General features: G+C 41.1%; 1 protein-coding gene across 2 annotated transcripts; it reads left to right on the top strand.

Moving 5' to 3' along the window:
- The first annotated feature begins 431 nt into the window (after window positions 1–431).
- LOC112557644 (small cardioactive peptides-like) lies at window positions 432–27,993 on the top strand. Of its 2 annotated transcripts, XM_025227634.1 has the most exons (5): window positions 432–899; window positions 20,867–20,899; window positions 21,472–21,561; window positions 26,865–27,140; window positions 27,420–27,993. In XM_025227634.1, the coding sequence occupies exons 1-5, from the start codon at window positions 834–836 to the stop codon at window positions 27,474–27,476; spliced, it is 522 nt and encodes a 173-aa protein (XP_025083419.1). In that variant the 5' UTR covers window positions 432–833; the 3' UTR covers window positions 27,477–27,993. The 2 variants fall into 2 exon arrangements, with proteins under 2 accessions (XP_025083419.1, XP_025083420.1); XM_025227635.1 differs by lacking the exon at window positions 21,472–21,561 and having other exon boundaries at window positions 494–899.

Raw genomic sequence — 27,993 nt, 5'->3', positions numbered from 1 at the left:
GTTCTCTGCATCTAGGTCGTGCGGGCATGTGAACGAAGATGCATGCGTGCACGTTAGTGAGACAAGAGAAGGAGGGGGAGGCAGGATACCAGGTGAACAAGGACAGCCAACATAGGTTTCAAGAGACTCAATAATGACGACGACTATGATGACGACGACGACGACGATGATGATGATGATGATTGATGATGATGATGATGTCACGGTCTCCTGTCCCTAGTCTCCATTGTACACACTTCATCCTCCCCCTCCCCCTCCCCAACCACCTTCACTCAACTCGAACCATCACCCATTCCCAAGCCCCCTCCCTCGGGGGGTGGGTGTGGGTGGACGAGACAGACTGGAGGAGGAAAGAGGCGTGGTGCATCGTGGCAAGCCCAACTGGTTGGCGTGCGTCCGTCCACGCGGACCATGCGCAGCGTGCAGGACCGCGCTGCTTGCGACAAGACCTGCCGCGCGTCAACAATCGCACCCCCGCGCGCTGTCCCACGTGCCCTGCCGCCGCAGCGCTGTGTTACCTGAGTTCAGGCCGAGGTCTTCCCCCTCATCCCTTGTACCAGGCTCCCAGTCAATAAAAACCCACGTCAAGCCTCGTAGACCGCTTCAAATTAGACGGTTTAGCCCGCGAGCGAGAGGAACCCACATCAAGCCGGACCACCATCCCTCCCTTCACTTCCTTTTGCTGCTTCAGGAAGAGACTATAAAACTGAGGTTAGGAGACGAAACAGAGCCTGCCCCCATCACTAATCCATCCTTACCATCACTTTGTCTGACTGCCTGGCTACTCACTCCACCTGACCACGACTGCTGGGACACCGGACCTGCTCTCAGAGATGGAAACTTCAGTCTGCAAACTTCTCCTGGCTCTCCTGGTCACCGTCACAGTAGCCGAGGCTATGGTGAGTAAACGTCTGCAACTTTTGTTGTCTTGTTTGTCTCCAGATGTGCATTGTTTAGTGTGTCAGTGGAGAGAATTAAAGCAGGACCTGTGTACTCTGATCAGGCTCTGGAGAAACTTTGAAACAGCTTTGAAGTAATTCATCACAGATATTCTTCTCTTCTTGTTATTCCTTATCGCCCCCAGAGGAGAATAGGGCCGGCATATGTAGATAAGCAAATGATAAATCTTTGTTTACGAGGGTAAAAAAATAAGCAAAAGTCATGTTTTTTTTTAATATCTAGCCGTCGATCTAAGGAAAGGAAAACGCAACAATATATTAGTACAAAACAAAGGTATTATAATAACAAGAAGTATAATTAGTACATAGGCGAAGATGGGGGATGGTGTCTAATTTGACAGGGTTAGATAGATAGACTATTATTCTAGACTATTCTGCTCAGGTGTTGGAAAACTAATCAAATATTTCTTGAAGGTGGCCTTTGTGTTACAATCACCATGATAGACATGTCCACTTTGGTCTGATTACATTCTTGAACTCAGACACAATGGACTAGTTAGAATATCGTAAAAACACATAGAAAAACTATAATGATGTGTTGTTAAATTATCTCGCGTTAAGATGGCTGTTTTCCAACAATATAGAAATATAAAATACCCGGCGAAGGGTAAACGTTCAGTGGAAATGAAAGCTGTGAGTTTTTACTTGTCTAAAAAGACGACGGTTGATTAATATAAAACAGAAGAACATGATTAAAAACTTTTTGATACAAGTAATTTACGAAGCAGAGCACTTGTAAATGAAAATAAGTTTTTAAAAAAAAATCCAAAATAGCATCAAAGGCTTTATTATACTGTTGGTTGGCTCAGACGTGGAAGACATTGCTTTCACATCGACTGTCGTGAATGTTGTGTGTGTTCTCTCGGTTAGTTTTCTTTCAATGGCATAACAACAATATATACACTAATAGCCTGTGATATGAACTTAGTGGATCAGGTCTTTCACAGTAAAACTCCAAAAGCTTTGAGCTAAAAATGGAAGAGAAAAGCCAGACACCTGATGCACGGTACCGTCACCGTGTGATCGAAACCGACTTACCGCACATGCCGGTACCTGCAATGAAGATAGCAGGGATAACGGTTATCACCGTCTGTGATCACTTGGTCGCAGTCGTACATCGAAACCTCGGAGCAAGAGAATGGTCGAGAACAAAAGCAGACAGAATCATGTCCACCTTTACCAGAACTACCCGCAATGGCTGACCTGCACTGCAAATACTTACACAAAGGCGGCTGAAATGATTTACCGACGACTTTGCCGGAAAACTGATGTTATCGACGATGTGTTCTCTAGTTGACTCGCCATTTACAGAGGAAATGCCAGCGCTCGCTGTCCAACAGCCGCCTACGACTGCGCGATTCGCGTGTTCGATACGTATCGCATTTATTACTCAAGAGGCTATCTACCGTATAATGACCCTCTGGAGCCGATCCACTGGTTATTAAATATACGCGATGTTTGTTTTTTTTTAAAAAAAGACATATCATACCATCATTTCCTTTTAGGAAAAGAAGAAATTACGAAATCAAAAGATTTAGAAAGCGCCCGGGATGTTTATACACTTTGCTGTCGATACAAAGATATCTTTATCGAATATTTTGTTCATTTTTAATTTGAAGATTTTAACATGAATCAACTGAAAAGACCGTTTCCAGATACAAAAATGATACAAACATGTCGAAATCGGAATTTTACAAACTCAAATTAAACTTAATTGGACAAAGCCGATAGAAAGAAATATTTTATTTTTAAAAATTCGGAGGCGTAAAACTTGATGGATAATTAAATGAGACTCAATTAACCGCCTGAATAAATGGAAGGGTGGCTGGCTGGCTAACTTTCTTGCTAGATGATTGGTTAGCTGAATGATGGGTTGACTGATTGTCTGATGGACTGAGTGGTTGGCTGGCTGGTTGATTGACAAACATTCTTGCCGGCTGACTGAAGGGCTTACTGATTTGTTGGCCGCCCAAAGAATACAAAAAGGAAGGAATGCAAACATTAAAGTGTATTGGAATTTTAAAATATCAGTTTCTTCCCCTCTTATGTTCTTCCCATCTCTCTGTCATCTTCATCTCCACCGTAAAAAACCAAGATGTCTCCTCCTTGACAAGCTATGAGATCTTATGATGTGGGCATGTCAATTGAATGCGCACTTTTTTGGCCGTTGTCAGGAGATTTTTACACGGTTATTCGTTGTCTTAATTCCACTTATTGCTTCCTTTCCTGTCTGCTTCTGCTTCTTTTTTTTCTTTTTAATTTTTTTTTTTTACGAGACACGCAACATCCGGTAGTGGCAATATCATCTTGTCCTTTGCATTTCTCTTGGCATCTTTCTTTAAAAGATCCTCTTTGGAAAGTTGTGCAGAAGATAACAACGACAGTCCAGTAAAGAATGCCGGTCTAGAACAGCTGCTACAGAACCTAACCTGTCATCAGCCTGTTTTAATTGAAACTGTGTAAGCCACCTCATAAAAGAATGTCTGTGAAGCAGCTGACATACTCTACATATTGTCTTGTCCTGGGAGGCTATGTTGTCTGGAGTGTCTTCCATGATGACAGTTCTGTGTCTAGCTTTTTCTCTTTTCTTTTAACAATAGCAGCGACAGTACATATTGTTGAGGAAAGGGTGTTAGCAGATACAATTCAGTTTAAAATCTTGCAAGAACAAAGAATTCCTGCGGCAAATGTCGTTGAATGAAAATTTAAAATGTAAAGCGGAATCAAAAGGGTAGTGAGTGGTTCATTGTGTCTAGGATCACATTGACCTTGCCTGATAGAGGTTGTACCCACTTCAACCAGGCGAAGGCTTGCTCACAATCAAGTGCATTAAACAAACAAACATCAAGCGACAAAGCCTCCCTAATACTAGCAATAGACGATATTGTCTATAATTGTCTACAAACAAAGGAAAATATAAATTGTCCTGAAAACACCACGTGCGTCCAAGTATCTTTACCTACAGTTAGTTTGGCTTCCCTCCCACCCACCTCTTCTCCCCGGTTAATAAGTGTTCCACTGAATCTCAGGAAAGCAAGTCTACAAACATTAGACATCAATCATTGCATGCTCCTTCTTTTTTTCTCCTACAAGTATCATCCCGGTGTAAAAGATGCAGCACGACATTACGATGCCGACCAGCCGGAAATGAAAATAAACTCAATGTTTCTGTAAAAATGACATCTGCTGATTTCAATTGAAGATATGTCAATGTGGGTTCTTTCTCTCATCCACACACAATTTTTGTTTATCGAATTTGTGCTCGTCGTTGTTACTTGATACCTCTTCGTCGCAATGAAGTGGACAGGAGTATATAAAAGTTCTCTGGCTAATTTTATTGAAAAATATTTTTGTCACTTCTTTCAACCTTCTGTTAAATGTCTGCCTTTCTTCTCTCTAACGGGAGAGTAGTGCGGAAGATGGCGGTGGGGAGGAAAGGGAGGAAATCGAAAGAAGGGAGAAAACTCAGGTAGGTGATAGCGTGCGCAAGCTTGTCTCTCCAGGAAGCATTGAGATTTAAAAACAGCATGGTTCCAACTGTTCCCAGCTGCATCCATCATTTCTTTTCTCTGACAGAGAGGGAAACAGTCGACAGATGGATTAACACAATTTCTCTGCAACTACAAAAGTTTCGGGTCTGGAAGAAGAAGTGCCGTCGTTGATATCAAAGCGAGGCAGGGCTTTGTGTGTATTTGTAGATAGAACTTGACAAGGGCTTCCGGTCCCGTGACACTCGAGTGTTTTCACTCCATTGGCTGAGAACTGTGTTTTTGTCAAAAACGGAAAGCAAAACATCTTGAAATCGACATGTCATCTGTGTTTTTGGAAGCGTGCGAAACAGCGCAAGGGAGATAACACAAATGAAGAAAGACTTCTATCTGTCCGATAAACATTCCTTAAAAAAGGATTTCCTTGTGGAAACAACCAGCTCTTCCCCCAGTGTTGTCATATACGTCAGCTTTGTGTGACAGCTCGCATAAACGTAGACTGTATTTCATTTTTAAAGACCCAATCAATAAAGATGCTAAAAATTAATGTCTTTCAAGGAAATTGAAAGATGTTCGTTTTTAAGAAATCTCCTGCTTTTTTTGTATTATTAATTGGCAAAGGGAGCTGTCCAAATTTGTCGACGTCATCCATTTTGGTGCCAAAACCTCTCTGCAAGGTTCGCTCGGTCAAACAAAGTGGCTATCAGACTTCTTTTTCGATTCCTTAAATGCACTTGACATTTTTCTCTTTGGGTCAACTTCTTTTCTTCTTTATCCTCTCAGTAAGCATCTTCTTTCAAAATGATGAAATCTCCTTAGTTCCATCTACGTACCCAATTTGTCATCACAACCAAATTATCCGGCACGGAATGTTTGTACAGTATTTACACCTCATTACCATATGGTCCAGCTTTCCCTCTGGCTAAGACCCTGACAAAGTATAAACTTATTCATGAACTATCCGGACGTCCGTGTTGGCCTCCTCTTGTGTATGGTAATATTTGTATTCATGTATCTTGATCATAGTAAGGAATGTATTCATCAGATTTGGGGAAATAGTATTTTGCGCTGAACTTTACACATAGAAACAATGTTGCTCTTCGGGGTCCTTGAACGTTAGATGAAGTTTCACAAAGGAAGTTTTGTATGGCAACAGGTTTTTTTCCCCCCATCAAAACTCATTAAATGAACTTAACTGCTAAGTTTATTGTTAACGAGAGCTGCTTTCATTGTAAATTTTTTCACTTTTCCACACACACACACACGCTCACAAATCCAAGACAAACAACCAAAACATATTTAACAGCACGAGATTCAAACATATCTATGGAAAGTTATCAAAACATATTCGCACTTTTCATAAAATAGATTTTACATAAGAACAATGGCTCTGCCCGCGTTTAGGAGTTCGGTACCATGAAGCAGTTTAGCCCTTGTTAATCGGTGAAGAGAGCCCCTCGACAAAGGATGAGAGAAATCAAGGTCCCTAATATGATCACGTGCCTGTCCTCAGGCAGTCTCCTCGGCAGCATCCTCTGAAGAATTTCGCAGCCGTTTGTCATGCGCACGACGACGTGTAGAGAGGGGAGTGGCGAGCTCGTGATGTATGTGGAGCGCGCGAGAGCGAGCGAGAACATCGTCCACCAGTGACGTCGCTCCACTGACGACCAACTGCCTCGTCATCGTGGCCGCACCGCACGACCACCACTGCGCAGCATCGGAAACCACTCTTCTTCCGCCACCGGAAGTATCATTAGTAGTGGCCCTTGCTAGTCCCATAACCTTCTTGATGGACAGCATGACTAGTGCTGCTTGGCCTTTGATGTGCGTTCTGCTGAGGTTAACGAGGGAATAAGGGAAAAGAAGAAATAAAAACACTCTGACGCTCTTGGTTTGAAGTTATGGTACACGGTCTTGCCCGCAGACCCTCGGGAACACCAGAAGCAAACGGCGCATCTATATTTTATCAACATCAGGCGCTTATCAGGGAAGTTAATGCACAGCAATCATCGTAAAACGATTTGCACGAGTAGTGAGTGCATTGAACCGTCACTACCTGTGTGGCAAGCGTTGCCTGGCTACATCAGAGAATTGGTTTAAGGAGTCAAAGTGCATTCACCAATTTATAGATATGTATGTGTCGTGTTTGTATTATTATTTTTCTTTTAAAGTTCTTTTCTATAGTTTCCCCGACATGTATAAATTAATTAGATTAAAAGATTTGTACTCCTTCCTTCGTGAAAAATGAAGGTTTTATTTCTAATGACACCTGAATGCAGTATCTGTCAAAATATGTTTTCTTAATTGTGCCAGATGGCCAGACTTACATACTAATGCCGGAGACATAGTCGAAAGAAGATATTAGATTAGTTATTAATAGTAAAGTGTGGAAATATGATATGATCAGCCTAATTAGGCATTAATATAACAGACGAGAAGCTGTATGGTGTTGTACAAGAATAGCAAGGCTTATGTCCTTCGTCAGCTTCTAGCTCCCGTTAATAGTAGAGTGAAAAGTGGAGCTCTTTAGAAAACTCTTTCATAATCAAGCACACTCTTCTGCTCCCTTTTGGCTATTTTCGTCTCCGTGCACTTTAATAATGGTTGCCGTGGTGTCACTCGTCTTCTGAAGCTTGTGTTTCTTTGTTGTGTAGCCGACTACCGGTTCTTTATATTCTTTGGAGCACAGTCCCCATGAGCTCGCCTCCACACTGGGAAATACTGTCTCCAAATTCAATTCTTATTATTATTATTATTTTTATTATTTATTTATTTTTTATTTATTTTTTTATTTTTATGTAGTTTGTTTCCACGCCTCTTGACGAACAAGATTTAAAACATTCGTAATGGCAATGGTTTTACCATTCGTGTAGTCTCTCTCTCTCTATTTCTTTTTCTCTCTTAACAGCTATCAGAAGTAGGCGATGGAAAGAAAACGAATTTTTGTAGGTGAGGAAGTTAGAGATGAAAAAAAAACTGACAATATTTTGTTGTCATGGCAGCTGTAGCAGCTGCGATGCTACATGTATAGCGTGACTCGCAAGGCAGATAGCCTCCCTTAGAGACGGGATGGCTTTCCCCTGAGAGGTTTTGCACAAAGAAGAAAACCTGCTTGTGTGTCCTTCGAAGATCACCTATCTTGAAGCCTAGGATCGCCAGGGAAACAAGGTAATGTGGAAATATCTCGGACACATGTCTAAGTTAGCAGATTGCACGTGCATCCGCTTCATGGACACCCGGTAGCAGCCAGGACTGATTTCCGTTTGGTGCCCGCATCGCGATGGTTTGCAAAACCTTTGCCATACTATCATTCATTGCCATCCCAACATCCCGGTCATACCAGCGTGCTTTGTCATACCAACGTGCTTTTGCTGCAGTGTTCATTGTCTCAGAGAGCTGAGAGCTCTTGAGTTTCTGCTCACTGTCACAGCCTCCATTCCAGGACAAATCTGCTTGGTGGGAGAGGGGATAGACATGGGAGGGATTCCATTGACTGCCATAAAACTGCGCTGTTCGATGACGAAGTGTCGGTCCACTTCACTTTGATGTAACAAGTACACAGTTTCTTTCTTTCTTTCTTTCTTTCTTTCTTTCTTTCTTTCTTTCTTTCTTTCTTTCTTTCTTTCTTTCTTTCTTTCTTTTTATGATAAGCTGGTGCACATGACGCATTCTTATACTGAGACTGCTATTACACGAGAGTCTGAGGCTATATTGTTGGGTATACATACCTGTGGTGTAAATACCGACCATCTCCTATTTCATCAGTTACTTTGAGCAGACCACAAGGACAGCACAGCTACGTTTAGTTTGGGTTCCGACTTATATATCAGACTAGTTGTACTAGAAATTTACAACAAACACTTAGTCTACCACAAAATCTTATATTTCCTTATTTAGCAACATCATATTGTATCATCCTTTTTTTCCCCTACCTCTCAATGTAGCCAGCCTCAGATCTATGTACTCTGCTATTTACTTTTACACTCGGCTGATGGCTGTGGTTAAGAGCGAGTGGTGGTCATACATCGTTGTATCTGTTTCACAAACTCACATCGTCGTGAGTCACCGCAGGTCAGAGGTCAGAGGACAGAGAAGGTATCAGTGCGGATGCTGCCTGCGTCTGTGGATGGCGCGGTGCGGTAGTGAATATTGAGCAAGGACACGAACCTTCTCACTGGCGGTGGACGGAAGTCAGGCGAGACATTAGGGTAGAAATGGCCACTCAGGGATGTCTCCAACTCACGCTTGACAAATGGAACGCCAGCAAAAAAAGTGGCGAAATCTTTCGTGGATGTCTTCAAGACTGTGGATCCATTGTTTACGAGGGGATGCAACGAACTTTGTAATTCCTTGTGGGGTCGTTTGCGGTGCGTAGACATTTTATTAAGCTAATGTAATAAATATAAAGAACACAAAGTGATCTCTGATAAGTTAGAAGAGAAGAACAAAAGGGGCAGATGATAAGAGAGACAAGTACAAGGAAGAGATGGATTCGATGAAACAAAAGTGACGGCTGAGTAAAACAAAAAGTTTCCAAGCACTGTGAGTCCAACAGAACTACATTTATGATGTAGATCATTCTCCTTGTCATAAAAATAATTATCCAAGAGGCAGAGGTAGAAGAGGATATGGATTGGAATCAGAACATAGCAGGTGACACATCATTTACCAACCAAATTTTTTTTCTTGCGCACGCGCACGAAATTCACAGATTTATATTTTCACTCGTGCATACATTTTCAAGTATAAGACCTTACAGTGTTCACAAATCAAGGACAACAATTCCGAGGTAACAATGGGGTAGCGTAAACATCACACTTGTCCTTCAACCTACAAACACGCAGATTAGCAAGCACGCTAGTCGAAAAAACAAAGTAAATGGAACTAATTCGTGACTGCATTCAATCACCTTTTTCTCTACTGTCTTTTTTTACCTCCCCTTCTCCCACTCTACCCGTTTGAAGCCGGGGATAGGAAGTCACGGTCGTCTGAGTCCTCTCCCTCAAAATGCACGAGCGCTCTCCTATGGAGGAGACAACAATGAGCGAAAGTTAGGCTGCGCGAAGGCCCTGCGCACTGTTCAAATGTTAGCTTCTGAGTAAATGACTGGCCCCCGGCTGTGTGCCAGCAATGACGAACGGCGATTTCACGTGTATTATAATTTACAGCCACCACGATCATGCTCTAATAAATGGCGGCCATAAACAAAGCAGCTCACTCTCCTCACTCACTCCCATCCGCCCTGACCCCTGACCCCTGACTCGCGGCTCACTGGTTATCTCACTGACTCAAAGCGAAGTAAGGTAAGACGACCCTTATCACTGCCCCATCAAATCTCGTCTTAGAGAAAGATGTGAACAAAAACCGACACACACACACACCTGGTAGCATTTAAACATTTTATAAACGTTTGCAAAGGTTCTCGACGAGGGATCTGCCATCATTGCACTCCATCACTGACTTTAACAACTGTGTGCTTGAACAGAACTTACTACACTGACCTCACATACACCTTGCTACTAGCAATGTAATATAATTAACAGCAACAGATTGAGACCTACCTCCTAATTTATTGAAGAACTAAAGCAATTCAAGAAAGTATTTGAAAATGTAGAACTTATTTTTTTTCAATGAAAAACTACATCGGCAGGTCATTCATTCAAACTAATGAAACCGTTTGAACTTTCTCGGAAAAAGTAAGCGCGCACCTCAATGATGGGACTGACCTCTCCCAGTGTTTCTGTAGGCTAATCACTGCCAGTGCAGCTACGACTAGACTTACTACGAAATTAATTCTTGTGAATTTTTTTTTAAGCGAGAAGCATTCAATCACAGTTAGTTTTGAATACCCAACTTTTTTTCTGTTAAATGTTCTGGTGAACAAACTATTGCGACTCTTGTGAAGTCAAAATTCGCAGCAGAAACAGCACTCACCTCGAGTTTTCACGAAGTGTGATATTTTTGGGGGCATCAACATTGTATTTCTCTTTCAGAAATCTTTATTGCACAAAATGTCAATGTGCAGATACTTGATTATTCTACTATTAAATATTCATATCACTAAATTTTATTTAGCTCTAGTTCTATCAATTCAGCTCGTGGGAACCTTCAAAACATTATTGATAATGAAAGCGAGCTACTTGGGTAATATCGTGTTGAATGAATGACCAAACATTTTAAAAGTTGCTTTCAATCATCTTCTAGGATGCACTTTTATCTGGTTTGAAAACATCGACTTCAAGCATCACCAGCTATGATTTCTCGATTAGTTTCGGATCAGTGCATTATCGACCATATTTAAGAAATCTTAGAAGGAAATTTTATTTTAGAAGCGAAGTTGTATTTTCTCACACGCTTCCTACATTTTTTAACCTGTTTATGTGTGCTGCCATGCGTGCACGTACATGCGTGTGCATGTTATTGTTTGCTTCTTTACTTTTCAGTTTAATTCTTCTTTTTATTTATTTCTTTATTCTGTTTTATTCCCTTTTTTCCAGACTTGTAAACCACGTGGTCGATGTCGAGTTAGCGCGTTCACACTTCTTCTGGTCATAGGTGACAGGTCACGTGACTGGTGGGTCGTAGCCGGCAGTTATCCAGTTCTCTGTTCCTCTGCGGTTTTCTTTCATTCTCCTTTCTCACCTCATCCTTTCTCACTCCCACATTTGCTAACGTAGTCCATTCCATAGCGAGGCCAAGATTCGATTCCCAGAAGACCCTGTGTCGTCCCCGATCTATCGTCATTTCCGGCCGTGTATTTTGACTCCGGTGGTTCAAAGAATACTTCGGGCGACGAAGTAGACGAGACGCAGGCGCGGTGATGACAGAGGCGGTTATGTAAATGACTTATCCTCCCCAATTGTAGATGTTTACTGAGACAGTAACGCTTCGTCAACACAGAACTCAGATCTTAAGGGGAAAACAACCGCAAACTGCGTATTGTCAGCTTGTCAGTTGGAGAACGAACAGACGAAAGGCGTTATGAGTGAACTTTCTGGACTATAATTATTGTCAATGAACGTATAATGTGTGTGCGTGCGTTCTTGCGAGAGACAAAGAGAAAATGAAAAGAGAGTATGTGATGAGTGGTTGGCTGCTTTTGCGTTTGTATGAATATTTCCATGGAGCGTGCATGAAGGAGAAACCGATTGAATGAACCATTTCCACAAGAGAGAGAGAAAGAGAATAGAGTTAGAGAACGGCAATATTATTATTACAAATAATGAATATTATACTCCAGTATTACTTCTCTGTTCAAATCATACATTACAGAGTATTTTTAATACACCTCTGTTCATACTCCGTTTTAAATCCTCTTTGATCATGCTACACTGAGCGGCAGTCACGAGGTGCTTCACATTCTGTCCATTATCTGTCAGGGCACGCTAACGAACGACCCTTTGCTCCGAGGGCATTGCTAAATGACAGAAATAAAAGAAATGGTGGCCTTAATAATAGCTCAAGAATCCGTTCAAGCTTCGTCCTCCCATGCATCCATAATCTGAGTATCAAACCTATTCTTTGTCTGTCTGTCTGTCTGCCTGTCTGTCTGTCTGTCTGTCTGTCTGTCTGTCTGTCTGTCTGTCTGTCTGTCTGTCTGTCTGTCTGTCTGTCTGTGTCTATTTTATCACCTGGCTTTGTGGTCAGACAGTGCGTGTCCTCTCTCCACTTTCAATATTTCCTGACATTTCCTGCGTTCTGATTGATGGGGTATCAGTGAGTCCGTGAACAGATTTTGTTGATGGCCCCATGTGCGTTTATGTTTGCTTGTGCTTTTGTGTGCTCGCACTCGCGGAAATGTATTTTTATTTTTCGAATGATTTTTATTTTTGACAATAAAATGACAACGTTATAACATATTATACATAAATATATATATGTGTGCACGCGTTCTTGTACGTACAGCACGCCATTGTTGTCCATCTCAGTTTCAGATAACTCTGAGTCGTTCCAAACACACACCACGAGGCAAATTTGTCTTTTTCTATGGGAAAAAATATTGGGGAGTTAAATGGGACTATGGGGCAATTTTAAGGGATAGGGTAAGTCCGTCAGCCTCAGGTACTTTTACTCGTCTTCGTATGAGTCACGTGACTCTGCCCGCTGTCATATAAAAAAGCAGATTCCGGGACTTTTCGTGGGCTGCCTCTGTGCGTGTGAGTGGATAGACAGATCTTTGTCTAGTCCATTCTGTCTATCAGCTTGAAATCTCTGATCCAATGTTTATCCACGCAGTTGACCGTGCTGAAAGCTAGACAGCTAATTAACGCAAAAATGGTGGCGCCACGCGTTTGTGCGCATGCGCAATGACGTTCACATGTCCCATTTCCGCATTAGGCCGAACACCATAAGCTTCCGCTCTGAAAGGACCTTAGACACAGAAAAGCATAATTGAATTTTGTGTAATTGGATGCCTCGACGTACCCGATGTTTGGGGATAAAGTGGCGTGAAACGTGTACAGAGCAGGAGGGACAACTGCTGCCGGCCGCGGGTGAGCATTCATCAAACGGGGAAACCTGTATGGCGGGCCTCCTCTGGGAATGAGCTTTAAACGAGTTGTGTCCTCTTGTAAATAACATGCGTCGAGAGTGTAGAATTTCAACTACATCTCACGCTTAGTACCCAGGCCCAGTCATGAATGAGTGATTAGAGGCAGACAGAAATATCGGCTGACTGGGTCCGACTGGCAAAATTATCAGAAAATCAAAGTAATGTTCTGCTTTTGTGGGTATCATTTGAGCTTTTATCTAACACTCCTGTCTTTGTATCAATACATTGCACAATTTTCTGTGCTGTTTGTCTCATTGTTAACACTGTTCTTTGTTATGATAAAAAGCAGGATCATTATCATGAAAGTGTGTGTGTGCCGCACTCACAACTTATCCATGATTCTTTATTTAGAAGCTGAGGTAAAACTTTTCAAAGAAAATATTTGATTAATTAATTTAAAAAAATCCTCCACAAATTTCGAAGACAGACCACAGTTATTTCCTATTTATTTTAAGAAGTTCTTTTATCCTTCAAGTGATCAAGTAAATTGTTCCTTCATTCAAATATTCTTAGCTAAGGTTCACCACATAGAACTTATTGCTATGCTTACAACAGTAAATCGAATGTGGAGGAAAAGGTAAATCCTCAGGAAATAGTCAGTGTAATTTATAAAAAATTCAACCTTTTCAAAGGAAGGTTTCTGTCCAAAGAAACCAACATCTCTTTCCTGGACGCTGTTTAAAGTATCCGAAATGAGCCGGGTGCAGGTGGGTGACCTGTCATTAGTGTTCCTCACAACTGTAATATTTATCAGCTTCGACTTTATTGGCTAACGCTTCGGGTCTGTTCAAAGGAAAGCGTATATACCTTTTTTTTGTTTGATCTGGGTGAGTGGAACTGAGATCCGTTGCACACAAAAGGACCGTAATGCGAACTCCAAACGAAGAGTTCGAATATTTAATTCAGTTCGTCAGTGCAGCACGTGAGTTTGCGAAGGAGGACGTGGCTCGTGCGCCCACTTTGAAAAAAAAAGTCTGGAAAACTTCATGTCACACGGAAGACTAACGTATGTGTTCTTGTAAGCACACCTGTACGTCCTACACACAATACCATCGTAAAGATAATTATATTCTTGACAGAAATGTTGCTGTTAACGGCTGGTGTGGACAAAAAACAAAAAACAAAAAGAAAACACAACTAGTGTTGAGAAATAATTCTCAGGCTGATGTTGACAAATAATGTTAGATATTACATTGGAATGTAGTGTTCAAGGCTATTGTTGACAAATAATTCTCTGGCTATTGTTGACAGAACTACTTTAGTGTACATTACTCAGCCACAAGCCCAGAGGAAAGGTAGGTGGCGCCATAAATGGAATTGACTTGTGACATTCTCTGGTCGTAGTATCTTTGTAAATGAAGCGTTAGCTAGCTTGTACAATCCCATCTCGCCCTCCTACCTTCTCTCTCTCATGTGCGCGCACACACACAATCGCACGTGTGGAGACATTCGCTACACACTAGGTGTCTCAGTAAGAAACACCATCAAGGCAATGCAACTGAAAAACATTCGTTGTCATACCTGCTCATACAGACTTGTTTGAACACAAGATATAAAAAGTTACTGGAAACTAAAAGAAAGGAATCCCGCTCATACTACAATGTGTATTTTGTGTGTCCATGCTAGTGTGAGTTTTTTTTTTTCGTCTCATTAAAGACTTAAGTTACAGTTGACAGAACAACGAACGGATGCATTATTTTTGAATAGTAGTCGACAGCGGTTTTTGTTCCACCTACTTATTTGTTGCTCGTCTCATTTTTCGTCAATCCTATTATAAACACACATGATGCCTTTCTCAACATCCTCTTATCGTAAAGCATTTCCCGTTTTCAGATTTATTTTATGATGTATTCGATCCCCAGCGAATGCGTCAGGAGGTCAACAACATGCTGAATATAATTATTGTCATTATCAAGTGTCCGAGACATCTGAGTACATGAATAAATCTCATCGACAGCTTGCATCCTGCTTCGACAAATATTCAGTCAAGCTTCTGTACCCGCTTACTACTCCATTCCACATTCCTCCTGTCTCGTCCATCCACCCAACCTCAAATAAAAAGAAAACTGTGTGAATGTCAGGGACTTTATTGTGATGCACACCAGTGAGAATGGTGGGATCGGTGACGTTTAGTGACCTTCCCGTTCGCCCCTAAAATATGTCGCGAAATAAAGAGAAAAAACTACACAAGCTTTTTTTCTTGTCTTTCCATAGTTTAGCAAAAAATGTGCCGCAGTCCTTCAGTTGCAAAACGTGCTAAGGGAGTTAATTCGCTTCTCAAGTTCACCCAGGCCCCAATCACGCAGCCAGGCGTAAAATGTAATCATCCATGCGAGTCTTTATCAGCTACCGGTTATGAGGCTACGATCTTCCTATGAGGTTCAGGGTGAGGACAGGGGCACGCCATGTTTTTTCTGGAGTCTTTACTCGACTTGCTGATTTTTCTTTTTGTTCCTCTATTATTCATTTTCATAAATTCTTGAGTTTTTTTCTACATCGTCTTTGTTATTTTTCGTATTAATTTACTAACCAAAGTCTTACATTTGTATTTTTCTTTTATTAATTTTTCTTTCTTTCGTTGTTCCTTTTTTTCGTACGTAACTTCTTTCTTGCATTATTAATTTCCTTTTATTTTGTCTTTTACTTTCTTTAATTCTTTCATTTGTATTTTCCTTCCTTCGTTTTTGCTTTTTTCCCCTTTGTTTCTCGCCAAGTTTTTGTGTTCTTTTCAAGGCTACAGAATTAGAAATCCCCGATTGAGTTCTCACATTCCACCGCCCTCCTCGCACTGCATATTTAAATCGAGACTCGCACTTTCTCGTCCTTCCCTCGTGTGTGCCGTGATTCAGAGAGAAAATCACTTTTCTTCTCCACATTTTTTTTTCTCGTCATCAGATGTCAATACGCTGCCGAATTTAGAGGTTTACTAAAGCTGATTAACACATTTAGGAGAAAATACAACCGCAAATAATATCTATTTTGCATGTCAGATTCTCTGTCAACGTGACTTTTGACTGGTTAAAAACATTTTTACGAAAAGGAGAAAGAGAAAGTAAACAGATAAAAGAATATTTTACTTTTTTCCTGCAGTAACAATTACACAAAATTAAGTTATTTCTTAATGATTTGGATGCTTTAGGATATATGTCACAAACCGGTATTCTCATCCCTATTTCTTTATCTCGGAAACTAAGGAGCAGCTTTAAAAAAAAAAGTACTCATTCGATGCCAAACAAAAAAGAAAAAATAAAATAAATAAAAATAAATAATAAAATAATAATAATTTGCGACCGACTCTCGCAGTTTGGTGTAATGGTACTGGAGGCAGCTGTGTAATGCAGCTTTAGCCCTATTGTAATATCATCATGGAAGCAGGCCAGCATCCACAGTAGACCCAAGAAGACAATCCACTCTCTTCAAGCGCTTTGTGTTCTTGTGAGAATCATCAGAGACACACACCCTGACACCACATTTCCCGGCACCAGCCACAAAACAACATAACAAAATCAATTGTCACGCCCCGCTGACTCTGGCATAATCAAGAATCTGGATCGCAAGCTGATCTCTGGGGTGTCCAGGGGATTCTGGGATGTGCTGTTCCCCCGGCTTAAGTGCGCTTCAAATGGACCACGAAATGTTTCATTGACACGCGATGTTGCATCGCAGAATTGTGGGTTATTACCTGTCTTGCAAGTTGGTACGATCATATTCACGGCCTTCCTCGGGTGTTTGCACGGGGAGGTGCTGCGGGCAAATAAAAATTAAACATCGTTATGCGGGTGGCGACATTTCAAAAGCGCTGTGCGGCGGGTACCTCCACCCGGCAATGAGACCCACTAGGTCATTGTGAAGCATGTGTGTAGAGGGGTAGGTGACTGGGTGGAATTGTATGGTAGCGTGACAGGGTGATTAGGTGACTGATCTAGAAAAGAGATCAAACAGGCCTTTAAACAAAAAACAAAAAAAAGATTTTCATTGAAAAAATGAAAAAACAACAAATAAAAGCAATAAAGTGTATGACATAGTGCACTTTTTCATATTGCATTCTTGATATATATATCTATAAGGTTCTTCGATCGATTTCCTGTTTTCTCAAGAACTACTTTTTTGGTAGGCATTGTTCTTTCTCTCTCTCCCTCACTCATTTCTCTCATCTCCTGACTCTACTCGTCAGTCATCTTTTGTTCTGGTCTGTAACATTAAAGGCGCCGTAACATTTTGTCATATTAGTTCTTTTTATTGTGGAAGGTTTGGTCATCTGTCATTAATACTGCATTAAACTTGAAATTCGGGTAGATGCTTACTGGAGAATATCGTAGATACGGCGCTGTCTATAGATATATAATGCAAAATAAAAAAAAACTCAAACTCTTTAGCATAAAGTTAATTAAGAAAAGTACAAATTCTGAGAATTGTAGTCGCATTTTTGTTCAGTTATCTACAATTGTTTTTAATGCGATATACATGAGGCAGTTGATACCCGCTTTATGAACCGACATCCAGAAGAGTGTGGATCACTAATCAGATAAAACCGTTCTTGAAATGTATTGCAGTAATCGGGACACTCTATTGTTAAAATGTTATTAGAGTTTTTTCTTGCAATGTGGAACAATAAACAAAAAATACATTCTTGAAATGTTTATCAGTTATCGTAACAATCTCTTCTTTAATAATCTGTCAGAATAAATACGAACAGTCCTTGCACTTTGCAGACCATCAGAAAGAACTCTGTGTACAAACATACAAACACACACAGGAGCTAACACTTGTCCGGAAAAGCATACCTTCACTGCATTACTCGACATTTACTTTCGGTGTTGGCAACATCTGAAAGACTGGAACTCTGAATTAGCCAATCCCTGATGATAATATATTCCCGCTGACTGCTAAACAGATAATGACTGCCAACAAAAACAAACACACAGAGAAAGAGAGAAGAAAATAGGATTCACACCAGAAGAACAGAAGAACGTACAGACGGAACAACATCCTCTAACGCATATAAAAAAAATTAATGGTCGATGCAGCTTTAAACAATCATCAACTTCAGCGCTTGAGTCCTGGCCATAATTTTTAAATTAAAGCCTAAATGCGTGTGTCGGCGTGATTTATATGCGCGACTTACATCAGCCCGGCAAACAAACTCATTCCTTCAAGCTGCGATTCGCTGGAACACCACAAGTCCATTGCGCCTCCTCCTGGGTGGACCACTGCGCCACAAAGCAAACATACGAACATCGAACTCACAAGGGACTCCCCACAACTAGTCATCCAATATTATTTGTTGAGGTTCGGTGCAAATGCATTTTTTTTTTTTGCGGCTCAACAAACGATTCTGGACACCGCAACAGTATGGAGGGAGGGGAGTCTTTTTTTTTTTTCTTTTCTGAAAATATAACCGTTAGCATTTTCCTCTCACACAGTACTTTTCTGCTCTTATTTATTTTTCATGAATGCCGTCTAGGACGTGTAAATAAACCCAGCCGATAAAGATACGAAACACTGTTGTTTATGTTCATGTTATCTCGGTTCGCTCTTCTCCAAATCAGTTAGTTATTTCGCACATAGCTCTTCTGCGGGAGGGACACAAAGCTTCCACGCAGACTACGTCTGTGGATGTCCAACAGAGGGACAAAAAGGCCGTGCATCATGGTTCTCAGTGTGATAAAAAGGATATAAATTGAATTTCGTCTTTATGGCTTTTGTGCACAGCGGCAAGGTAATGGTCTGACTGAATCGGTGCGCAGTTAAAGTGAAAGGTCACTCGGGGATGGGAAGGGCGGTTCTCGTCCTCTTGTAGCAGCATGCACTTATCAATGCAATATTTTGATCATAAATTGTTATCTTTGTTTCCGAAACTGTAACGGAGATGAGTTAATACAATCGTTAACAAATACGTTTTTTTCTCATCGATCAAACTCATTCACCTCGGCACTCCACCTCCATCCTATCTTCTCCCTCCCTTCCCATCACAACTTTTTAGCATAAAAGGGAAATGGCTATGCCGGAGGAATGCTGTGAATGTGAGAAGATTCCATCTTGCTTTCTGGTCTGAAACATCCGAGGTTGTTGTGGTGGACAAGTGGAGTGATCATCGGTAACCCCTTTGTTAACTCGACAGTCAAGTCCTAGCTAGTGAAAAAAAAAAAAGTCGAAAAATTATCAACCCTCTTTAAAATCTGACCCTCCCTCTTGTCCGGTCTGCTCGTCGTGCATAGTAAACCCGTCACCATGTCTTAATTGGACGATCCTCCTCATTCGGAACCCGGATCAAAGTTGATCATACTTTTTGTTCTTACCTGAGAAGAAGGGTGCTCCAAACCCCGGCTATAAACTAGGTTCAAGGTGGAAAAACGTTCTGACAACGGGATGTGGGAACATATTGTCTGCTAGTATACTTGAAGCTGAGTGACCAAGCTCTCCTGTCAAAAAGACAGTTTAAGTCCAGTGCAGTGAGCATCAGAATGCAGCAGCAGTACCAAGGCACGCAACTTCAGAGGATCAGTTCCCTTATACATCATCACACACTTGCCACAACCACATCCGCCACCTACCCACAATTGAATCCTTTAAATGTGCACTGAAAACTCACCTCTTCCGCCATCATTACTCCTAACAACAGTCCACACAATGCTGGTCCTCGTTTACACCCTTCATCCCTTCTCTGCTTCCCTACGCTCCTTCCTTTCTATTAACCAATATTCTGATCTTTGCTTTCGTGCTTTCAATGATTGTTTGTTGTAATTCTCGGTTAACCGTGTTCTCCTATATCTTTTGACAGACTTCAGGGAATTCAGAACAATGCTGCCTATCTCCTCCACAGATCTGAACACGGAACATCCATTACTCACCCTCTGTACGGTTACTGGCCGTAACAGCTATAAACTAACCCACTAACCTATTCCACTGCTTTGTCCAATGGATCTTGATACCTGGTCTAAGCTCACGGAGTATAGAAGCTTTGTTCTTCTTCTGAAACCAAGCTTCTTCATTTGCGGTGTTCTTATTCGCAATATCTAATCTTCCTAACATATATCGAATTTTAAGAGTACATTTTGAAAGTTATTTTGGAGAGCAGCGTTTAGGAAACCGTTGAAACTAAAATTTAAATTGTGTGCATTTACAGCTAAAATTCAACATTAGGTAAATCAGTCATACTTTGGGCACAAAAACGATAAGAAAGGAGGCGAGGTTCGCCTCTCGCAGCAGCGCTAAAACTTATTTGATCACGTGACATCTCATTCAGTGCATGAGACGAGGCTGGGCGCGTTGCCACGACAATGCAGCACGTGACACAGGAAGGAAAGAAAGAAACTAACAAAGTACCTACCCCAGTGTCTTGATATCACTTTGGGCACGTGACCGTTCTGGGGGTGGTGACGTCCTCAGATGCAGGTGATACTCTCAGATGCCATCGGTCAGTCGAGGACAGCGAAGCTGTTGCTCAATCTGCCTCTCTGCTGCATGAAGGATGCTGTCTGTCATGGTCATAAAAGCACTGTAACATTATAAGCTGTGATGATCGATGACAAAACAAAAAAAGGGCTTAAAACCTTTTTCTGGAAGTGAGATCGTACTACAGACATTAAAATGTATCTTGGATATTCAGGGAATAAACAAGATGCCTTGAGAGTCCCAGCGTAGGGCTCGATTTTCTCAACGTTGATGTATTTATCAAAAACAAACCAAAAAAGCAAACAAATTTGCCCACAATTCACACGCACACGATCGCATATATATATATATAAAACATATTTACATATACGCTTTCTCTTACTTGACAGCGATTTCTAGGCAACTGAATGTTTTTTATACTGTTTTAGCAATACATAATTTGTCAAACTAATATATTTTCTTTTAATTTCCAGAACTACATCGCGTTTCCGAGAATGGGCAGATCAGTAAGTATATTTTACAGACATCTGTGCCTCTCCTATAGAACTTGATTTGTGGAAGCTGCGTGGGAGAACTTCTCTCCTGGCGCCTTTGTGCTTTGATGTCGGCATCGTCTTTCCCTCCGTCCTTGTACACCTCTGTCCCTTACAACAGATTCCTAGCTCGTACATAAGCCCTGCAGTTGTTTGTGTCCGTGAGGTCTGCCCAGTGTAAGTGAATCTGTTTATGATGCAAACTAATGTGTGTTTTGTGATGCCATCTACTGATGTCGGCTGATCTCGCATGTTCCGGACGATGCCCAATGCTTCATTGTCACCCATGTGTGTGTGTGTCACAGTTTTCTTATTTTTTCTGACTAAATTTTTTAAGTTATTCTGGAAATTATTTTTTTAAATAATGCTTTTGTTCTATTGATACTTGCATGACGGTCATTTCTTTGCTAAATGTTGCTCCTGTTGTTACTAGTGATAGCATGTGTGCATACTTTCCCCACTGTTGTGAATCAGTGTAATCGTGTGTGTGTGTGTATGTGTGTGCGTGCGTGTGTGATCTTAACTTTTAAACCTTAATGTTCAAGGGTAAAATAAGAGTTGTCAACAGAACGAGGAGTGGGCAACTAGAAAACATTACAGCACCAGAGTTTTCAAATATCTCGGAAACTTCGCAAGTAATTGGTTTGTTTTTCTTATCACATGTCCAAAACTTTCCAGTTCAGGGAAACTTTTCTGTCTTTCCCGTATTTGCATATAATTTCAAATGTAAAATCCATGTAAGCATCTTAACATTGATTTAACATCCACGACTTGCATATACTAACAGTAAATAGTTTGTATCTTCATTGCAGTTTTGAGATAAGATGAGATGAGCAGCTAGCTCTGTAGATAAAAAGTCTGATGCGCATGATAAGGCAGCTTTCGGCATTAGTTCTGCGCCTGTGGCGCTTTCCCTGATTTCCAAAGGGCTTCATAAAAACGAGGGACAGCAGAAGTGAACCTTCCTGTCACGAGACACGCCTGCAACTCTGGCTTCGGTCAGACTGTGGCACTGTAAGATTTCGGCATCAAATAAAGATTTACGAGGTAGGCGTAAACTTCATGTAGGGACGCGATGCTAGCTTCTCGGCGGCTCCACACAAGTCTACGGAAGCCGTTGTACTGGTCCCTGAGGAAGCAGCCGACAATTTCCAGAACTGAACGCGTGTGAAGACTGGTCCAGTCCCTGCGGGGCCCTGTGTGGTCGGCCGTCGTCGCAGAAAGATCTCCACCAGATATAATGGCCGACTGTAAGCTGCAGCCAATCAATTATGCTAGGTCCGTCCGTTGGTCAGTCAGTCTGTGTAGACAACTCGCACTAAACTGATACATTGTTGAATTGAATTCTAGCGCACACGCGCATGCAAACAGAAGTGCACGCACGACGACGTGCTCAGAAAGATAAAATAAGAAAGATACATATAAAAGTTGAATATCAAACCGAATGCAAAAATATGGCACAAAAACCACGCAAAAAAGATTGTTGCATTAATTGATGTCTTCTACTCAAATCGCAAAAAAAAAAAGATTTTCGAGAAATTTAATTAAAATGCCGGGGCTCACCTGCCAGAAGCTGCCGCAGCGGAAGTAAAGAAACTGACATCATTCTGACGTGCTAACAATCACCTGCAGTTTGATGAGCAAGCGCATCTGACAAACGAGGGTCAGGAAATGTTAGATGTCAAAGAAAGTATGGCATTGTTGTAAAATGCACTCTTGAATGTAGGTGACCTCAGCTTGAATTATTTTTTTTTTTAATAAAATATATTTTTGCCTCACAATAGTTGCAGTACCTACACTACCACAATGTCAGACACACGCGATCGGCACAATCATGGAAGTGTAGGTGAGGTTAGACCAAGAACACGATGGCTTTAAGTGAAACAGTCTGTGGTTGGCATCACACCGAGCATGCGTAAAACATGCTAAAGGGCCATCCTCAGTATGCCGTGTAAACTGTTCACATGCCACGTGTTCACGAGTGACGGAAATGAGACTTAATTACAATTTCTCAGCCATAGTAAGGTGCTTGGACAGGGGTACCGGGTACGATCCCATTGAACAGAGGAGAGTGGAGCTGAGCAGATTGAAAATATTGGAATGAAAGGTGGATCCTAACAAACTTTTTGCGCAACTTCGTTCGTATGCAAAACACTTTGCAGACTAATTTTGGTTTGTGAAAATGGCTCCAAAGCAACTTTATTGTAATCTTTATGATATCTGTTATAGGGTGTATTAAATGTAGTCCAAGATAAAAATTGATACACAGCAAATTTTGGAATGGTGTACTACTCATACCTACATCACTTAGCTACATGAAGGTGGTGTAAATGGGAGATTTAAATATAAGACCTAAACAGACATCATGCATCTCAGTTACTGATTTGAAGGAACTCGACTCCAATCAAGTACCAGATCCACCGTTGGCAATACAGTGACAGAAGTCGCCGATTCAAGGGTCAAAGAAACATTAGAAATTAATGCTGGACTCTTCTTCATCATAAAATAGCAATATTCAGAAGAAATTTTACGCGAATACAACTAGGAAAGAAAATATCAAAGTGATATGTGTTTACTCCCAAGGAAGGCTACCATGCTTTATGACAGCATCTTAATCAGATACGAGCACTTGACTAAAGGGAAATTACTCGTCAGTTGTGAGTCAGTTTGCGTTATCTGCTCATTACGATGATTCGGTTTCTCGGTAAATTTCAGAAATACTTTAGACATCTAATTTAATTTTATCACTAAAGTTATTGTAGAACGCAGAAAGGGGAAATTGTCAGATGGAATCTTATCGCGCGCTTTGCAACAACAGCCTCAGCCCGCGCCATCGCACTAGCGTGACGTCACGCCGCTTTCCTGCTCTTGAGCGGGACTTTGGGTCTCACGTTGATTACAGGTGCAAAACTCATATTTTGCAAGAGGATAAATTTCATAAATGACTGTTTTCGTTGTTCATACACGTTGCATGTTACAATTTTTTAAATGCTTCATTGTTGTCTGCCTTGATTTCAAAACCGAGCAGATAGGTGTGGAGATGTTCATGTTCCATGATGACACTGCCAGTGATATAAAATGGTTGCATGGTGAAATTCTGTCATGGCTCCCAGTGTGTCTATAGGTAGTGACATGGCCTGCTGATGTCGATGTCCTGTCTATTTTTTATTATTATTATTTTTCACTGTCTTTTAATTTGAAATTAGCACTTTCATCTCTATTCCAGGAACTGTATGTGAATTTTCTATAGTACGTATAATATATTGCATTTACCAAAGAATATTGAAGCTGACCAGGGTATACGAGCCATAAGGGCAGTCTCTCTCGACAGACTCAACTGAAGAACGGCCAACGGGATGACATGACAAACATCCGAGCAGCGAAGACCCAGACGCCCTGCATCTCCTGTCTGAAATAAAGTGATGATATCTTTACCGAAGAATTACAATCACCAGGCGGCCTGTGATTTTTGCCTACGAATTGAAAGATGGAATATATATTTATCTATATTAGCTGTCTGGCTGATAAAAAAAAACTAAGAAGTAAGTTCATGAATGTCATGTGGTAGAAAGCTAGGCTGGCAGCATCTGAAGAGGCGGACGCTGAAGTTGGTGATTTTCTTTAAAGTAAACAAGTGGACAGAGGGAGTTTTTTCAGTCACTGATATGGGGAAATCTCCAGCCAGCCAATTACTGGTCTTTGTGTGAACTGATCCAACGCCTACAGAACAGTTTCTTCTCGCAAAATAATTTGAAAATGTTGTTTCTTTATTTTTTTGCGAGTGACCCAAGATTTTGTTAGGCAAAACACTACCAGACGACTGTGGTTTGATTGCCCTTTAGCAGCAGTTTCGATTCTAGTGATTAAAAGATATTTTCCAACTGTGACTGGTCAAAGTATTTCTAAACACGTCTGTGAGATACTTTACTCTATTTTATCTGGTGTATTGTTGAGTGGGTGGGGCGGGGATTTGACAACAGTTTATAAGGACCTTGTGAAATCAAACCTTAATGCACGTTGTGTCCTGTAATGAAATCTTTACAGAAACTGCTGTTTATTGTGAAGATTAAAAAAAATTGGTTAAACTCTGCAAGCGCAGGACTTAGGAGACTTTTATCCATAGAAACATGTCTAATCAGAACCCCAAGAGTGCTTGTTTGATGAAATGATGAACATTCAGACCAAAGTAAAATCTGATACAACCGTTTCAAGTTTTTGTGTGTAAGAGGGAATGATAATAACATAATGACTAGGTGGTATCCGTAATATAGTTCGACCCTGAAATCGTTTGGATTGCACTAGGCGCCCATTCAATGTCGAGATATTGCCGTTGAAACAATCAAAGCTTTTATTGTTATCTTGTCCCACCTCACATATTAAGTTTACCACTGACGGGTTTTGATAAAGGCAGTTTGTTAACTTGAAACAGGATTTCTGAGAAGAGTAATTGGGAAAGCAATGACAAATAATCCCATGAGAAATAGCTCGTGATTAGTAAGTTCCTGTACACTTACAGCTGCCGTAATATTACACGACCTTTTGAAAGAAAACGATTCCACGTGTGATTTTTACAAATGGTAACAGTGGTATAATGGTAAAACAACGAGTACAATATGAGCTTTAAGTAAAACACATTGCTTTATATTTTCGCTGTTGTTATTTAACGTGCTGAAACTTTCAGTTTGTATTTGTATTGTCGGCTAAGTGAAGAAACTGATTAAAGTTGACTTTACATCGTGTCTCAGGCAGCAGACGCTACTTACCTACGAAAGTGTTTTGTCATTATTACCGCTGCTATCAGTTACTGCCCCTCCCACAAGTAACAATATATTGTGTGCATGTAAATAATATCTGTTACCCCCTCCTATAGCTGTCCCATCACAATATACTTCACACCACTTAGTCGAAGCTTTTTCCAGTCAGTGGCCCGACTGGGCTGGGGGAGAGGAAAACGCTGGGCGGTAGAGAATGGGCGCAGCACTCAGTAAAAGGAGCCGAGAAAAGTGTAGTCCCTAACATCTCACCCTCCGAGACCTAAAATGGGTTAGGGGACGACATTTTTTTATCCTTACCTTATTCAGATTATATAAGTCCCACATTGTACTCGGTGGGTCCTGGTTACAGTTGTCGATAATGAATTTCTTCTCTTCTTAATCAACAAAATAATTAAAAAAATTTCATAAGTTCGTGTGAGTGCAGCAAAATGTTCTTAAGTAACACTTTAATCATTTTGTGTCGAATTAACGTATAAAAAACAACCTCATGGCGGATCTTCAGAAGGCTATCTCCACATTTTCCATTTGGCGCCACGGGTACTTGGCCACTTCCCTTGAGACCCGGTAACAGAGACTGTAAACCTAGATGGCGCCTCTCTCTTTCTTTGTCTCCCTATATATACCTTCCTTGTCTCGCCGCTCAAACAGTCTCTCTCTCACGCACCCACACAGAATAAGGGATTCACTGGCTTTTCCAGTGAGAGGTGAAATGTCAGCAGGCTTTTGTGGAAATTGCTCTTTCATCTTTGCAGCATCCGCATCAGCAGCGGGTAATTATATTTTAAGCATGACCCTATGTCACAGGTAACTGGCACTGCATAATGGATATAATTCATTATGATGCGGCGGACTAGGTGTCAGCAGCCGTCCCATGAAACAGGGTTCGATGCACACAATGATAGATAAAGAACGATAGCTTTACAATCAGACAAGCAATGAGAGGACGGTAATCAGTCGACACTTGTTTTTGTCTCGCTCTTATTTTACAAAATATTCATTTAAAAAGATCTCATTACTGTGGCTTGTATTCAAATAATTCTAGAGAGTAGAGTTTGAACGTGAACGTTTTATAACAAACAACAAACAAATCTTCTCGAGGAATAAATAGCTTAAGAAGAAACGTTACAAAATCCTACGTTAACCGAAAATCTTTTATTTCGAAGGGCTACATTGCTTTCCCACGACTCGGCAGAGGGTATCTAGCCTTCCCACGATTGGGCAGATCTCAGAGCGGAAATGACGCCAACGACGAGGCCTCCGCCTCGTGCTGCCCCCTGGGTCTGAAGACTGAGTGGATTCTAGCAGAAGCTGGCAAGGCCGACACACGCAACATCTGTCCTGCTGAGGCGCCATGCTGTGAGGAGCTGCAGGAGATCCTCGACCAGCGGCCTGACGGATCCTTCTACTCCATGTGTGTACCCTCCTGCTACAGCGATAGTGTGAGGAAACTCTTTTTTTTACCTTTTTATCCGGGTGTTCTTGATGTGCACTCTGACCCTACCCTACTGTGTAAGAAACTGTGTCACAGACCTGACTTAAAGATCTCCGTAAATCGTACATCGATACATTTTATACTAGTCTCGTGGTAAAATTTGTCAAAAAGACAGTCCTTTCAAGGTCTGGCGCAATTTTCTTTTTAATCTGAGGGAATACAGGTGAAGTGAGAGTGGACTAGCTGGGTTTATTCAAGCACTTGTACTACCTTTTTCCGTTTTCAGCACAAGGCTAGCGAGGCGAGTGACGCTGTGCTGAGGAAGCTCAAGGGGATGCTGTAGAGTACTGTTGCCCACTACTCTGCGCAGAGAACCGGAAGCAGGTTGTCTCCCTGTGCAGACGATGTAAAGGCTTGTAATTAAAATGCGGACTGCGTTTGAATGACATTTCATTGCCAGGGCTGATTTGAATTTCTCCGAATAAAGCACTGATCCGTCTTGTCCATCAATGGCTAAACACACTTATTCTGTTAATCACAAAGAGAAAATCGTCAGTCAAATCATTCTCACACTACCTGCTTTATTTATTTTATCTGTCTTTAACATTATTTACAGGACTCTTGTGGTTGTTTTGCAGGAAACAGACGATAGTCATTAATGATGCGTTTCTCTGTAGGAAAACAGCGTGGATTACATTGTTGCTTTCTAAGTATCACTGAAAAAAAAAGCCCAAATGATCAAAATGATCGGAAAATCTTTTTATCGCTCAGGTGTTATATATCAAAATAAAGGATTTTGAACTAGGTAGTGAAATCAAAAGACGAGGTGATGAAAGGAGCAATAAATCTTTAAACATAAA

Source organism: Pomacea canaliculata, linkage group LG2, assembly GCF_003073045.1.
Source record: "Pomacea canaliculata isolate SZHN2017 linkage group LG2, ASM307304v1, whole genome shotgun sequence".
In the NCBI taxonomy this organism is placed as follows: domain Eukaryota; kingdom Metazoa; phylum Mollusca; class Gastropoda; order Architaenioglossa; family Ampullariidae; genus Pomacea; species Pomacea canaliculata.
This window is presented reverse-complemented; position numbering and strand designations above follow the sequence as displayed.

Coding starts and splice junctions, on each gene's coding strand:
- LOC112557644 (XM_025227634.1), top strand. CDS start 834: ATGGAAACTTCAGTCTGCAAACTTCTCCTGGCTCTCCTGGTCACCGTC. Junction 900..20,866: donor TCACAGTAGCCGAGGCTATG/GTGAGTAAACGT, acceptor TTTAATTTCCAG/AACTACATCGCGTTTCCGAG. Junction 21,562..26,864: donor ATATCTCGGAAACTTCGCAA/GTAATTGGTTTG, acceptor TTTATTTCGAAG/GGCTACATTGCTTTCCCACG.